The following is a 15,463-nucleotide window of genomic DNA, read 5'->3' on the forward strand; positions in this document are numbered from 1 at the left end:
CCGCCACGTCTAATAAAGAGCAGCCGGGCATGGAGTGGGGCAGAGGAGCCAACTGGGGGTGACACAGGGCAAAGAAATTCTGCTGCTCCTCCAGGGCTCCCGCACAGAGGGGAAATAAACCAGCACCATTCATTCACTCGAGAAGCACCTAACGAGCTGCTGCCCAGGCTTGCTGCTGCTCTCAGATGATACTCCGGAGGGAACGGGAAAGCAAGCCATATCACTGCAAAGAGATACATGGTTATACTTGGAAGGCAGCATTTCCCAGCTGCAGGCTTCCAGGACCTGCTCTTTTCCTCCAAATCTTTGTTTGATAAAGTGAGGAAATAAATGCATGATGACTAAAGACAATTCAGCAACAATTTAGCTGCTGCTCTCCAGCTTGGTGGCTTTTCAGAGTACCTAACGACTTTCAAATGGCCATAAAATGTTTCTAAAGGGATCCCTGTGGCTTCAGGGAAGCCGAGTCAGGACCTTGAGCACTGAAGAAGTTTGAGGGACTGCAGCAGAACTCCTCCTTGCTGAGCCCATGGGGAAGTGGCAGCCCAGAGATTCCCTACCTGAAGCAGGCTCCCAGGTTGAGCTCCGGCCCAAAGGGTTTGTCAATGACAATCGTGCTGCCAACGCCAACAGCCTGGACGGGGATGACGCAGGCACGACTGTTCTCAATGAACAGCACCACCTCATCCTTGAATTGCTCCGTGTCATCCAAGTTTGCAGTGACAGCCACAGACACCTCGGCCTTGGCAGGGATCACTCCTTGACTGGGTCCAATACTCCAGCGCGAGTTTTCAGCAGCCTGGAAGACAACCAAACACTCATTTAGGATGGAAACCACGGACCTGGCTGCCACCAGCCAAGGGCTGCCCAGACAACACGTTCACACCAAGCCAGTGGGTGTGAAGATCCCACTGACATTCATGTACAACTTCTCTGGTTCATGCTGACACAGGGCAGCTCCCTTGGAAAGGAGCCCTCAGAGCTCTGCTCCAGAGGTGAATCTGCCAGTCTGCTCCCTGACAAAGCTCATCTATCAAAGCTTGGCAACAAGCCGGGTAGAAAATTGTACCCCAGAAACTAGTCCTGAGGAATGAGGATGGGGGTCTCGACGGAGCCAGACCTTCAACTCCCTGGGGTGACCCAACACAGCCCTGCTGGGCCCGGCCAGGCCAACAGCCCATGTCAGGGGAGGAGGATTTGCATCCTGTCCTCATTCTTTCAGTCAGCATCTGCTCTGGTTCCAAGGGGCAGCACAGTGCAGTGCTGAACAGGAGACCTGCCAGGGCCACAGGGCTCTGCTAAGACACATTCTCTTGGGTTTCTAGGTCAGCTTCTACCTGCCCCAATCCAGCCTGTGTCTCAGAGACAAGAAACCTCCTGGAGCCATGCTACAAAATCCCCCCACTTTCAAGATAAATACCCAGCCTCTGATAGCATCTCAGCTGCTTGCTTATCCTTGAGTGCTCTAACAACAGCATTCCCACTTTGTCAGGCTGACCCACTGTCCTCGTAGGGCTGCTCATGAAGGGGAAATAAACCCCGTCCTGCACCAGCTGGGTGCAGAGCCTTGTTCCGGGTGGTTCAGCATTCCCAGTGGGGGGACCCTCCCTTCTTCATTTCAAAGCTGCTCCTTATCCACACAAACAGCCATGGCAGGAAACAGCCCAAAAGCACCCCGAGCCCTGCAGGAGGCGGACATCAGAGCCTGAGCCTGGCTACATGCTCCCACCACCAACCGGCCTCCTCCTGGCTCCTCAGCATCAGCATCTCCTCAGCACAAGCATGGGGACCACAGTGGGTTAGCCTCTGCCCTGAGCACCATCAACGGGAAGTTTTACAGAATCAAGGGGCAGAGCTTGTCTCCATTTGTGTTCCCTGTCCACAGCTCACCCCTCCATGATCACATCTGCCCTCCCTGCCAGGCTGGGGAGACCACGGACACCACTCTGCACATCGCGGTTCTCCAGGACACGGGTACGGCTTGGCCAGCTGCTGCCAAGCACAACATTTAATGACCAAACTCCCCCTGCTTTTCCTTTGGGAAAAGCTCTCAGCTTGCTTCTAGAAGCACAGCTCTCTTGAAGACTTCTAACCCTCTGGCATTCAGTTGTCAATAGGCACAGCACAACAGGACATGTTTGGTTCTCAGTCATATGGAAATGTTGCACAGAAATAAATAATCCAGTCACAGGCTGCTATGGGCCAGTCACGTGCACTGGAAAACAGCCCCAGCGACACTTACCATCTTTGCTGAGAAGGATGCGGGGATGACAGACTGATTGGAGAGGTGGAGGGTTCGGGAAGCATCTTGTAGAACTTGGATGCTGCCAAAATTGATCTGGCTTGGCTGCACGTGGACAACTGGTCCTTCTCCAGTGCTCAAGAAATGGATTTTCTGCTCCAGGAGGCAGCAGGAAGGAAAGAGAAAAAAACAACAGGGAAAGTTTAGAATGACTGCACAGCTCTAAGGGTGCTCGTAGGCTGAGGGAATTCTGACTGTTTGAAGCTGTCAGGGTTGTGAGGCTGAAACAGGAACGCTGGAGCAAAGGTGGCACCTGGAGTGGTCCCTGCAGATCTGAAAGTCACAAGATCCCATTATGAGGGGATACAGAACCCCCATCTCCCATGCATGCTTTTCACACCTCCTCGTTGCTGTCACCTCTCCTTCCTCCACCCTGTGCCTACACCTGCTCCTTCTAATGCTCTGTCTTGCCATAAATCACCCTCCCTCACTGCTGTGGCTGCACGGCCACACTGCACAGGAACTTCTTCACCCTTCCCGAAGCCTCTCCTGGGGAAACCAGCACAGGTTGGAAGCAAAGCTCTTCACAGTAGAGATCATGAAAGTTAGTTGCCTCTCATTTGTGCTTGTGTGCATTCCTGCTATTAGTTCTTTATTGCATTGAGACATTAATTATTCATTGCATCATTCAAGCAGTATTTTTTCTGTTGACAGCCTGAGACCAAACAGTTTGTTCCTGCAGGAGGGGCACAAACCAGAGGAGGAGGAATGTGGATCCTTTTGCTAAACCCCCCTCTCACATCACTAAAACCAAGGAAAACTTATCCAGTCTGGCTGGATTTCTCCAACTCCAAACACCCCAAGCCTTAAGCAGGCTTGGAGAGCCTGAAGAAGGGAAGGTTTTGGAGAGACCTTAAAGCAGCTTCCAGGGCCTAAAGGGGCCAACAAGAAACCTGGAGAGGGTCTTTGGGTAAGAGCCTGTGGGGACAGAACAAGGAAGAATGGGTCTAAATTGACAGTGGGGGTCATCAAGATGGGATCCTGGAAAGAAGTTCTTCCCTGTGAGGGGTGGTGAGGCTCTGGCACAGGCTGCCCAGAGGAGCTATGGCTGGCACAGATTGCCCAGAGGAGCTGTGGCTGGCACAGGCTGCCCAGAGGAGCTATGGCTGGCACAGGCTGCCCAGAGGAGCTGTGGCTGGCACAGGCTGCCCAGAGGAGCTATGGCTGGCACAGATTGCCCAGAGGAGCTGTGGTTGGCACAGAATGCCCAGAGGAGCTGTGGCTGGCACAGGCTGCCCAGAGGAGCTGTGGCTGCCCCATCCCTGGCACTGTTCAAGGCCAGCTTTGATGTGGCTTGGAGCTACCAGGTTTAGTGGAAGGTGTCCCTGACTGTGGCAGGGGGTTTGAACTGGAGGAGCTTTGAGGTCCCTTCCAACCCAAACCAGTCGGAGATGCTGTAATATCTTGCTTTCTGCAATATATGGGACAGCCACCATCCTCCAGCTGAATTGCTCACCCTTTGGGCAAAACATTGACATGTTCACCTCCACATCAAAAAGATTAAGTTAAGGTGAACTTTGAAACTACAAACTGTTAGCCCAAGGGTAAAAGCTGTGCAAGAAACCAGGAGTTAAAAAGCAGCTCACAGTTAAACAACTGGTTGGTTATTCTAGTGGGGAGAAACTTTCCTCTTCAAGGGAAATATTCCTTCTATACAAATAGAAGTTGCTCCTAAGAGCAACTGTGGTCAAACTTCAGACCTCCAGCACTGCCTGGCCTTCCTGTTGACTCTTTACACGCATATCCACAACAGGCTGGAGTGGAGATACTTGGTGCCATCAGGGGATTTAGTAGCAGCATTTTTGTTCACTTTAAGAAAAGTTTAAAGCCCTGCAAGTGCTTTCAACATATCAGCCTTATTTTTTCATTGCAGACAGCATCAGGTTCCCAGCAACCCTCTGACATCCTCTTTCATGCCCCAAGATTGGACAAGACATTTTAAAACAGCTGCTTCAAAAGTTACTACCATTTAAAGTTTCATTAACTAGATTTGTTCTCTGTTTCAGCCAGATGAAGCCAGGAGACTACAGACACCATCCCCTTGTCTACATTTTGTTGTCATTGCTGCTGTTGCAAACAACATCTTTCAGCAGGCTTCAGCCCAGGAAGGCTTTGCCTCATCCACTTCCAAGCTTGGTGGACAAACAAAGACTCTGTGCTCCAGATGTAAGCGGTGTGCAGACTCTGGTGTCCTTGGTGGGGCTTTTGGCAAGGAGATCTGATGGATGGATGTTGCTCACACATGATGGACCTGACTTTCAGCAAAGCTGCATTCCAGCTCTGGATAGAACATCCCTTTGGCACCGTTTCCAACACAGCGCTCGCTGTAGCTGCTATCAGGGTGTCCCTGCCTGCTCCTCAACACAAGTTCTAATGAAGCAGCAGTTGCTGTTCAGCTGTAACAAACACAGCAGAGTACAAGAGCCAGGGACTGCTCTGGGTTTCAGGTTAGGCTTGGTATCCTGTCTCACATACCCGTAATTATATGCTGTGTCAGACACTTCCATACTGACACGTGCAAGTGTCAGACACACCACCTAAGGGGATACCAGCCTCCCTCTTCTCCAGGCACTAGTGTTGCTTAGGCCATGAATCCCTGCTTTCCTTGTAGACAACAGCCATAGATCATTTTCCCTGGAAGAACCCCTGTACGCTTTACATCCCACCATGATGAGAGGCACAAAGGCACACGGCTGCCCCAGCACTCACCAGTGGGGATTCCTTACTCCCAAACACCGCAACATGAGCAACGGTGTCATGATTTCCTGTCACCTGGACTTCCAGTGTGAACGGGATCTCCACCGAGCTGTGAGGCTGGAGAATCCCACGGGGCTCAGGGCTGGAGTACCACACAGCAGCAGCCTCCTTGTTCTCCTACAAGGGACAGAATCAAACACGACTTCAGAGTGACCTTTGAGGAAACTTTCAACTCTTTAACATCTACTGCAACAGCAACTCACACACATGTCGAAAAACCCCTACGAGAAAGCAGAAAGGCACAACTCAAGATGCAAGAAATGCATGGGTTCAGCATCCTGAGGGGGTCCAAAAGCTGCTGCCTCCACAACCCCCCATCCCGTGCTGGCAGCCTCCTTGCAGCAGCTTTTCACAACCATACATGTTCTCCTGCATTGAAATCATCCCCAAAACCAGAATATAATCTGCTTCCTGCAGAGTTTAAGCTGCTTCCTGAAGTTGATCTGCCGGTAGCTTCCTGTTCCCAGCAAACCTTTAGGGTTGAATACAAATCAGCAACATCTTAACCAAACCAGGTTTTTCCCTAACAAACCCCTAGGTGGCATTGGAGGCAAGAGGCGGATGCGATGCCAAACCTGAGGAAGAGCCCAGTAGCAGCCTGGAAGGTTGCTGTCGTTCACAAGGGTCAGCATCTGCTGATAAGGGACTTTGAGAGAGCATCGTCCAAATGTCCACAGCCGGCTGGAGCACTCGCAGCGGGGGAACTACACATCTAGGCAGAGAGATGAGCAAAAGGCAATTAGAGTCTGAGACAGTGTTGCTTACTTGTTTATTTCTCAAGGAGCACCAAATGGAGCACGACACGTTTGTCACTGTCAAGTAGACATTCGATAACCCCTACAGTGACCAACAGCCTTTCATTTCTTTTCACCCAACAACCTCTTGCAAAGAGGGGCAGACCCCGAGTCTCAGCATCACAAAAGCTGCTCAGTGCCCACGCAGAGCACGGTGCCCTGTCCCAAGTCAGCTTTGTCCCCCCTTTGCCCCAGGAGGCTTGCAAGGACCCTCTCAATGGCCCCAGCAAGGTGTGAGCTCTGAGGGAGCTTTCCCACTGAGGAGGAGCAGCGCTCAGCCAAGGGCTCCAGGAACACCAGACTCCAGTGGCTCAGGGAAAACACTGCCGTGTCCCTGCCTGAAAATCCAGCCCTTTACCCCAGCAATGCAGGGGGTAGACCACCACCTGCCCTGCGCCATCAGCAATAACCCTCTCCCAGGTCCTGTGCCTGCCTTGGTCCTTTCCCCATGGCTCCACACACCAGCTGCTCCCATTTGCACTTGTTCTACACAACTGCAGTCCAGGCACTGACTGCACAACTCTGCCCGGCAGAGGGAACAGCACCGGTGAACTGCATCCCTCTTGCCATTGAACTGACACCCACCGCAGCACAACAGGCCTGAATCTGGCTGAAGCACTAACAACTTTTAGCTTAACTCTGAGAACATCATATTAGAGGGAAGCAGGAAAACCTGAGCTCACCTTCCACACCAAGGGACTACTTTGTTTTTTGTAAGATCCTCGCCTTTACTTTTCCCTCACCAGTCCTGCCCTAAGGCCCTTGCCCATCTGCACGCCCCCTCCTTAACTGAGACAGACAACAGCTTGCAGCAGCTGCTTGCTGTGGCCCAAACCAGGCTTGGATTCTGGTCATAAGCCAGCACAAGTCCAACACTTGCAGGAAGGAGGAGAGGTGGCCCTTTGGAAACGTTACACCTCAAGCCCCCAGAGCAGGCCAATAAGGAACAGAATCAGTTTCCTGTAGGAAAAGGCTCTGGGGCTGTGCCTGTGGCTGAGCTGCAAGTGCTGCTCATCGTGGACTGTTTTCCATGTTGCTGCTCTTCTCCTCTCTAGCTGGGCAGAACTAGGCTCATTGAGCAATGCTCCTCATTTGGAGCTGGAGCCAGACCACCTCTATGCAAGGCAGCACCACTTGCTTGTGACAGATGCACAGGGATAGAAGATGGGGCTGCAAGAGAAGCGCTGGTACCTGGCTCTGACGGGGCAGCGATAACACCTCTCTGCCAACACCATCCACATCTACCACCAGGGCCAGCTTGTATCTCTTCACGGTGTTGGAGCACAGGGTGACCTGGAAGACAAGAGCATCAAATACGTCATCACTCCCAAACCCCATCAGCCATATGCAGTGCCCTCCAGGTCTCATTCCACAGCAAGGAAAGGAAGGATTTAGCAGATCTTAGGAAGATGAGATACCATTGAAGACGTTCTTCCCTGTGCAGGGTGCTGAGGCCCTGGCCACAGGTTGCTCCAGAGAAGCTGTTACTGCCCCATCCCTGGCAGTGTTCAAGGCCAGTTTGGATGTGGCTTTGGAGCAACCTCGTCTGCTGGAAGGTGTTCCTGCCCGTGGCAGGGGTTGGAACTGCAATGAGCTGTAAGGTCTCTTCCACCCAAACCAGGATAGGATTCTATGACGTTTTGCCTTTAATTCTTCTGCTGGTTCATGTGCAGAGCACAGTCTCTGGCAGTAACAGAAGTCTTTGGACAATATCTGAATTACTGAATCACACTTTGCCGTTGCCAGGGCAGATGTAGAGCCCAACACTAGTGCACATCTCTTACTCGCATGGACGCTCAGAGCCAGCAGTGCTAAAGCCCCCTCAACATCACTGAAGCTCCCAGCTCCACCTCTGAAGCACACAGGGCTGGGCTCTTCCCGTACCTGGATATCCAAGTGTCCCTTGGAGCAGACACTCCCTCTGAAGGGCCTGACTAGTAAATTCCAGCATGGCTTGTTGGCACCTCGGCCTCGCTTTTCTCCACCACAGGACCAGTGCGCTCTGACAACCTGAGCAAAACTGGTCACGCTGGGTGCTCCCAAGCCGTCCCAGGAATGCGAAGGTTGAAGTTGAAGGGCACTGGGGAAGTGTTAGTGAGGCGGCAGCACAGGGGTGTGAGGAAAGCCTGGGAAAAGGAAACAACAGGAGTTTTATTATCCCGTGATTCCTGGGCTGGACATCTGCTGTGATAAAACTGCACTTGCAGTTTGCCTCCTTTCAATGGCAATTACAGCTGATTGAGAAGCTCTGTGGGAAGTCCTCGTCAATGAAGTTCCCCTTTTATGCTTGTCACACAGAATGCCCACTCTGTGTGATGCTCAACACCACAATGTCTCTCTCTAACTGTCAGGAGCTCTCACCTCCCCCAAACCAGCACCAATTCCTTCTCAAACGATGATGGTGCATCCAGAACATTGACTCCGAAAAGTCATCCAGAAAATCCCTTCAACTCCACAAACACCCCCATGGTTTTCAAGAGGTAAAAGCAGTATGTTGAAATTGGGAAGAATTTGGGAGCCACAGCATGATGCTGAGCACTCTAAAGCACTTTCTCCAGACAGGAACCTCGATGCATCTCCTGGCTTGGGACAACCAAGACTGAGCCCGTGACAGCTCATAGCACACCTTGACTGGAAGCAAACCTGAAGCTTGCTCAAGAACAAGCAGGACAGCAGGACCTGTGTCTCACCCTCCCGAAGGAGTGGGGACACACAGCCATGCTGCACGCTGGATTTTGTTACCCCACAAAGGCTGATGTGGCTTCAGCTTTGGTACTTGCTTTCTATCATGGAAGCCACTGACACAATCACAGCTGACCTGGGGGCTGAGGCCACATTTCAACTTTGGACCGTCTCAGTGAGAAGTCCTTTGCAAGATTGAGACAGAGAACCAGAATGTGCATCTCAGTGGAGATGCTCTGGGTGCACAGGCCTTTTGGTGGGGAAGGAGGAGCCCGTGTCTGAAGACATGAGTGCCCAATGCAGAGCTCCTGCTTGGCCATGTTACCTGGGAGCTGACAACGACTTGGCCTCACAGCACTAATTGATTTCTCATGCTAATGGGCAGGTGGGTAAATGGTGCCCTTGCCTCTCAACAGCAAAATCCACCCAGGGCACCTACAACTTGCCTTCAACTCCCTTCTCCAGTTGTCCCAGGACAAGAGACACTCTCACAGTCGTTCTTTTGCCAAGGACTGGGAGACTGGGGCTGGAATGACTGTCAGGGACACCAGAGAACACTGACTTTCTACTCCTTAGGTTCTATTTGAACCATTCAATTGTCTCTGTGCCATTCTGTCTGGTTCTCTTTGATCTCATGATGGCAAAACACTGCCTAGCAGCTGGCAGTCCTGCTTTTGACATGCTGAAGGTGGCTATGGAGGAACACAAGTGACAATGATGTCCTGGCCAAGTGCTCCATTTGGATAAGGCTCAGACCTCCCACCCTGCAGCCCAAGCCCAGGGCACACTCACCGAAGGAGACTTCACCGAAGCGGAGGCACGATACATCGAAATGAAACGCTGGCCCAATGACACAGCCACTGTGAGGACAAAGGCAGAGGAGACATTGCCTTGGTTAAAGAGCACTGCAAAGCCTTCAGCTTTCCTTACCGTTCCGGTGGGTAAAAGCCAGCCTGAGAACCTCAGTGGGTTTCAAATCAACCCCTCACCCTCATGCTCAGCACAGCATCCAGCTGCACAGGAGGCAGCCAAAGCAAAGTGGTCAGCAGCCCATAGCTGCTGGTGGGGCTTGGGGCACAGTGTCATGCAGGGTATGCCCCCAAGTTGCTGAAGGCCTGATGAAGGACACCAAACAAGTGATGGCTGCGTGCCTCAGTTTCCCCATCTGTAATGTGTTGGACACATGCGTGCCCCCAGTAAAGCAGAGCCGATGGAACTACCCTTTACAGCCACAGCTTTCTTGCTTTGGCATTTCTTAGCTGGAACTGCTCTTTCCATGGAGTACAGGAAAACCTTTCTCAGAAGATCTTGACCTACACAATCATTATGGGGGCAGGACTTTGAGACATGAAGCCAGGGGAGCCCCAAACATCCCTTGACAACAGCAGCAACAATTCAACACAGTGGACAGTTGAATCTTGGAGGAAAGCACCAGCTCATCACCAGTGCACCAGCTGACACATCCAAGAGCAACACATCTTACACCACCCAACAGAGAAGCCTAAAATCATCTATGTTGGAAAAGACCTTTCAGATCATCAAGTCCAACTGTCACCACAGCACTGCCAAGGCCACTACTAAACCACGTCACTAAGAGCCTCGTCTACATGGTTTGGGAACACTTCCAGGGATGCTGACTCCATCGCTGCCTGGGGCAGCCTGTTCCAATGCCCGAGCACCCTTTTGGGGAGAAATTCTTCCTAACATCCAGTCTAAAACTGCCCTGCACAGATTGAGGCCACTTCCTCTTGTCCTTTCCCTTGTTACTTGGGAAAAGAGACCGGACACCTCCTGGCTCCATCCTCCTTTCAACTACTTGCAGGGATAATGAAACCTGAACCCACCACATCACCTCACCTGCCCTTAAATTCAGCAGACTTTAAGGCTCCAAACTCCAGCACTCACCAACATCCACTTGAATCACCACGTGAAGCTGCACAACACCCATTCATTTCTTTCACGGTTGATGCCAACCAATGCCAGCTCTGCCTCTCAGTTCAAAATCAAGGACCACAGCAAATGCTCTGTTCAACCCAAACTATTCCACAGCTCCCTCTTGCTGACAGTTACACTTCATTTGCTGCTGCAGTCGCAAGGAGTCAGGGTCAAACTGGAGTCAAGGTTAGTGTGGGCTCTTAGTGTGGGGATGCCAGGATGAGAGCTAAGGTCAAGACCTCAGACAAGCCTTTTCTTTCTCTGCTTCATCAGCAAATGAGGTAGGTGGGAGACGATTACCCAGAGAGAGCTACAAATGTGACCACCAAGCTCTTAGAACCCTCCTCACCTCACAGTCAGCGTCAGAGGCTCAGGGGATCCCTTCACACTCAACTGGAATTCTTCTGTGAACTGCCCCAGGACACTGGCATTGAAGGAGATCCGGATGACCTGATGCTCCAAAGGCAAAAGCATGCCCTCCCGGGGGGCAAAGGTGAAGCAGGAGTCCAGAGCTCTATCCGGATACACCACGCTGAAGGGAGCCTCAGTAACTCCTCTGTTGAGCAGGAGCACCTGCAGCAGCAGCAAGAAAGCAACATGGAAATACATGAAGAATCCTCTTTACTTACTGAAGCCTCACTTCTTTTCTACTTTAGCAATTAACATCTGTAAAAGGCAGAAGATGCTGAGCGCTGCTGCCAAATACAACAGGACAAGTTCTGCCCCAGGGCTTTTTCATGCAAAGCAGGGATAACTTCACACAAACAGAGCCACTCTGGCCTTACTCCCCTGACACAGAGCACTCCACTTGACCTGAAGTGGCAAGGACCTGCTCAGCACCACCAACTTGATTCAGACCCATCCCACACCTCCACCAGGCTCACTGCTGCCCACGAGCCATCCAGATCCACCCCATGCCCTGCCACCCGTCCTGCTCACCCCGTAGCTGTGGCTTGAGCCAACAAACACCTTCCCGACGCTCAGCTGGTCGCAGCTGAGTTCCACCTGGGGCCCGACGCCTTCCCCGCTGATGCACAGGGGCAGCCTGGTCTCACAGCCTGTGGAGGGAAATCTCTGTGAGCGCAATTCCTTCTGCTACCCAGCACTTTCCAGGCTGTCTCAGTGCTGCTGCCGGTCCCTGGCCTGCATGGAACCACCTCCAGATGCTCCAGGAGAAGATACGGGACCCATCTCGTCTCTCAGGAGATCAGCCTTGGGGCTGGTTTCTCATTTCTAACCAACCCCCTGGGATGGTGTCTCAGAGAACCACAGAATGGTTTGCGTTGGAAAGGACCTCAAGATCATCCACTTCCAGCCCCTTGCCATGGACAGCGACACCTTCCACTAGACCAGGCTGCTCCAAGTCCCATCCAGCCTGAACTTGAACATTGCCAGGGACGGAGCAACTTCCTTGGGCAGCCTGTTCCAGTGCCTCACCACTCTCACAGCAAACAATTTCTTCTGGATATCTAAACTAAATCTCCCCTGTTTAAGCTCAAACCCATCACCCCTTGTCTCACCTCTCCAGTCCCCCATGAAGAGTCTCCCTCCAGCCATGGAAAACCAGCCCTCTCACTGAGCAGATCACATAAGCCAGACATGTACTGCTAACATACACATCCCTTGGTGCAAAGGCAACCGAGACCTCAAGGCTTACAGCCAAACTCCAGGGTGGCTTCTTTCCCTTAGATTTGCTAGAGATGACAGAGCACAAGATCTTCAGTCTGAAAGCTGCTCTCAGCCAATGAAGCCTGAATCCTGGCTCAAATTTTGGACGAGATCTCACTGCCATCCCATTCTACTCTGCACACAAGGCGAGCAGCACCAGGAGGAGGAGAGAGCCACGCAACCGAGACTCATCTTGGAGGTAAATAGTCTACAGGCTCCTGGGGCTCCTTCATTAAAGCTGTGTGTGTTGCAAATGCTGGCAAACCCGTGCCAGGAAAGCTTATTCCTTCACTGCTTTGTCTCTTCTGGGGTCAGGAAGCCAGAGCCAGGCACCCTGAGCCCTGGCCTCGGACAGGAGACCACCGGGAACCGCAGGGACAGCAGCATGTGCCAGCACTGTCCTCTTGAGCCCTCCAGAGCTACACGAGATCCCAGTGGGCTGGAAGAGTGTTTGCACCTCCTCTGTGGGAACAGGAGCAGGAGGAAGGAGCTGTACCTGAGATGTCACAGTAGGCTGCCTCTTGGTAGACTCTGGCTTCTTTGGGCTTAAAGATCACATTGATTTCAAGTGAAGAATTTGGCAAGATATCTCCCTCCTGAAACAGAAGTGACAGCAAACTATTTATCTTCAAACAGCACATTCTTGTTGTCACTACAGCCCTGTAAGCCTTTATTTAGAGCATCAGCAAAGAGCAAGGAGCAAGCAACACTTGTCAACAGAATTTATAGGAGAGCTTGGAAGCAGCTGCAGAAACACCTTCCAAAGTCCCTCGCCTTTACTGGCGCCCGGAAGGGGCTTTTGTTACCCTCAGAAGAGACTGAGCTCTGGCTCAGGGATTTAAGTCTGGGCCACACTACCAGTTTCTGCAACTGTCTGCTGCTTCCTCAGGGTCTTCTCTCTCTGCTGCTCTCCCACAGGATCCTGGCACTGGTGCTCAGGCCCAGGAAGCCTTGTCACACATTTCAGCAGGCATCCCTGGTTTCTATAGGCTCTCACTTCCTCCAACTGCCTGAAGCAAAGGCACCTCGTACAGCCCTTCAGCCCCTAGCATTGCAAATACACTTGACGTAAGTAGCTACACCTCTGGCAACTGTAATAACGCTACAGGAATTCAATATTGAGTTGACGGAAGCAGATAAAAAGAACAGAGTCATTTTTCTATCAGCACAGCCAGGCTCTGATTCCACTCTGCTCTTGGCTATTCTCAGGAATTTGTCCAGAAGAGCCTTGAACTGACTGGAGCCTCCAGCACTCCTGCAGCATCAGTGCACCAGTGTCCCTTCTTCACCCCCATGCGCTACATGGAAATGTGTCCTTACAGAGAATAACTGATACCTCTGAACACTGTGAGGACACTCATGAAGTGCCCATGAGTCACAGCCCTTGCAGCAGAGCCCAGCCTGGGGTCGGCTCTTGCTGCTGTTCAGAAATGCTTTCCGCAACAAGCACCCCCAGCCTCACCAGAAACCTGATGTCTCCTCTCTTGGCACATGGAGCAGCTGACCTGGGATCTGCCAAGGGACCTCATTCAGAGAGGAGAAGGACGAGGAGCAGGAAGGAAGGTTCTCAGCCATCACTTACCATGGGCACAATGGTGAAAATATCACTGCAGAAAGGTGTGGAGTCTCCCTGCACCTCTGTCCCCTGGCTCTGGGAGGTGCAGATGGGAAGGGAAGGGTGTTCTCTGAGAGGGGGGACCACCCCGTGCTCCTTAGGGACATCAACCAGCTTGTCCTCTTCCTGCCTCTGCAGCCTGTGCCATGGGAGAGACGAACCAAGGAGATCATTGAAGAAGCAGCAGATTTGCAGAGCCTGTCGTGCCCGTGCACGACCAGCAAAGCACTTGGCAAGTAAGAGCAGCAGCTCAGCACGGGGCTGACCCTGAGACACAGGCTCCCCCATGGATCCCATTATTCCTGTGTTCCCAGCACAGCAGCGAGTTTTACTCCTCACTGAGAAGCTCACCAGAGGTTTCTTAAAGCTGGCAGCCCTCAAGAAAAAGCCTCCTGCACTGGGAGGGGAGAAGCAACCGGGTTTCAGCTGCACATTACCAGCAGCACACTTTCCCCTCCCCTTTTGCACACCAGGGATGAGGAGACAGTATCTGCACTGCCTTGCACCAGAGGACCCCGGTGCACTTCCAAAGCAAACCAAGGGTTTGGCATCCCACCACTTCAGTGACACAAATGGGTTTCTGTGCATGAAAACAGAGGTGCCAAGAGAGGAAGGGACTTTGCCCAGCATCACCCAGGAAAGAAGTCAGGACCAGCATCTCTGAATGCAAACCCTACACTGAGACTTGAACCACCTCATCTTTTCCCTCATTTTGGCCTCCTCTGCAGAGCTGCAATGCAGTTAACCTCTGCTTTACTGCTGGTTGCAGCAGAAATCATTCTAGTGGTTAGAGATCACAAGCGGGAGATGAGAGGGGAGCAGTGCTGCACAGTGGTTACTCCTTGCTGGGACACTGCTGTCCCCCCCTTCACACTCCAGTCCTCTGCCCACAAAGAACCAGTGGGTAACAGCACTGGGGGACCAGGGGAAGGCTCCATGTGCAGGAAATCGAAGCAATGCCAGATGAACAAGCATCACCCAGCTAAATCCAAACACAAAGAGAAAGGGAACAGGCAGGGACATTACTTGCTGCACACACACGGAGCCTCGCACACATGCTGTGCATGACGAGGGCTTCCACGCACTGGGATGAGCAGCCCTCAACTCAAGCTCCATCAGCAGGCCATAATTACATCCCAGAAGTGCTGCAGGAGGGACACCTTCTAATGAGCTACGCTTTTTGGGGTCACATCCCAACACAGGCTCCTTGCACTGCTCCTCTCAGGAAGAGCTCCTCTCTCCTCTGAGATCTCAAAGCTTTCTCTCACAGCAGGACAGTGGCCTTTGAGCTATGACCATCCATCCAAAACAGAGTCTAACAGTGGAAAACTAGTTCTGGGCCTTCGAGGCATTTCTGACCCAATTACGCTGAACTTGATGTGCTCAAAGCCCTTGAAAAGTGCTGCAGTTCAAGGCAGTTCCTGATGAGCTCTGGGTTCACATAACTCCTGTACACCTGCACCCATCAAAGCCTGAAAAGTCGCACAAGGATTCCCCAAGTCACAGAAGCTTTTAAGTCTCATTTCCAGTTCATGCCCCCAGGCTGTCAGTGGTTCTCTGCTGCCTGAAATGGCAATTTCAAAGCTTCACCAGAGGCACCCTTGGAAGAACCTGCCCCATCTCTCACCACCAGGACAAAGGTGCTGAAGCCCAAAAGCACTTCCAAGTCCTGGCTGCCCTCACTTCCCTGCACAGCCCTCCCCTCACATC

At 52.1% G+C, this 15,463-nt stretch overlaps 1 protein-coding gene across 1 annotated transcript in view; it reads right to left on the reverse strand.

Moving 5' to 3' along the window:
• LOC117438713 (hydrocephalus-inducing protein homolog) overlaps positions 1 to 15,463 on the reverse strand; it is a 40,352-nt gene that overhangs the window by 24,075 nt on the left and 814 nt on the right. Inside the window, 14 exon segments of the mRNA XM_034074155.1 lie at positions 561 to 799; positions 2,243 to 2,395; positions 5,012 to 5,176; positions 5,635 to 5,730; positions 5,732 to 5,784; positions 7,059 to 7,146; positions 7,738 to 7,904; positions 7,907 to 7,964; positions 7,966 to 7,979; positions 9,328 to 9,395; positions 10,820 to 11,043; positions 11,410 to 11,528; positions 12,635 to 12,734; positions 13,721 to 13,892. Coding sequence (XP_033930046.1) covers positions 561 to 799; positions 2,243 to 2,395; positions 5,012 to 5,176; positions 5,635 to 5,730; positions 5,732 to 5,784; positions 7,059 to 7,146; positions 7,738 to 7,904; positions 7,907 to 7,964; positions 7,966 to 7,979; positions 9,328 to 9,395; positions 10,820 to 11,043; positions 11,410 to 11,528; positions 12,635 to 12,734; positions 13,721 to 13,892 — 1,716 coding nt within the window.

The sequence above is a fragment of the Melopsittacus undulatus genome, unplaced genomic scaffold (genome assembly GCF_012275295.1).
Source record: "Melopsittacus undulatus isolate bMelUnd1 unplaced genomic scaffold, bMelUnd1.mat.Z mat_scaffold_56_arrow_ctg1, whole genome shotgun sequence".
NCBI classification, from domain to species: domain Eukaryota; kingdom Metazoa; phylum Chordata; class Aves; order Psittaciformes; family Psittaculidae; genus Melopsittacus; species Melopsittacus undulatus.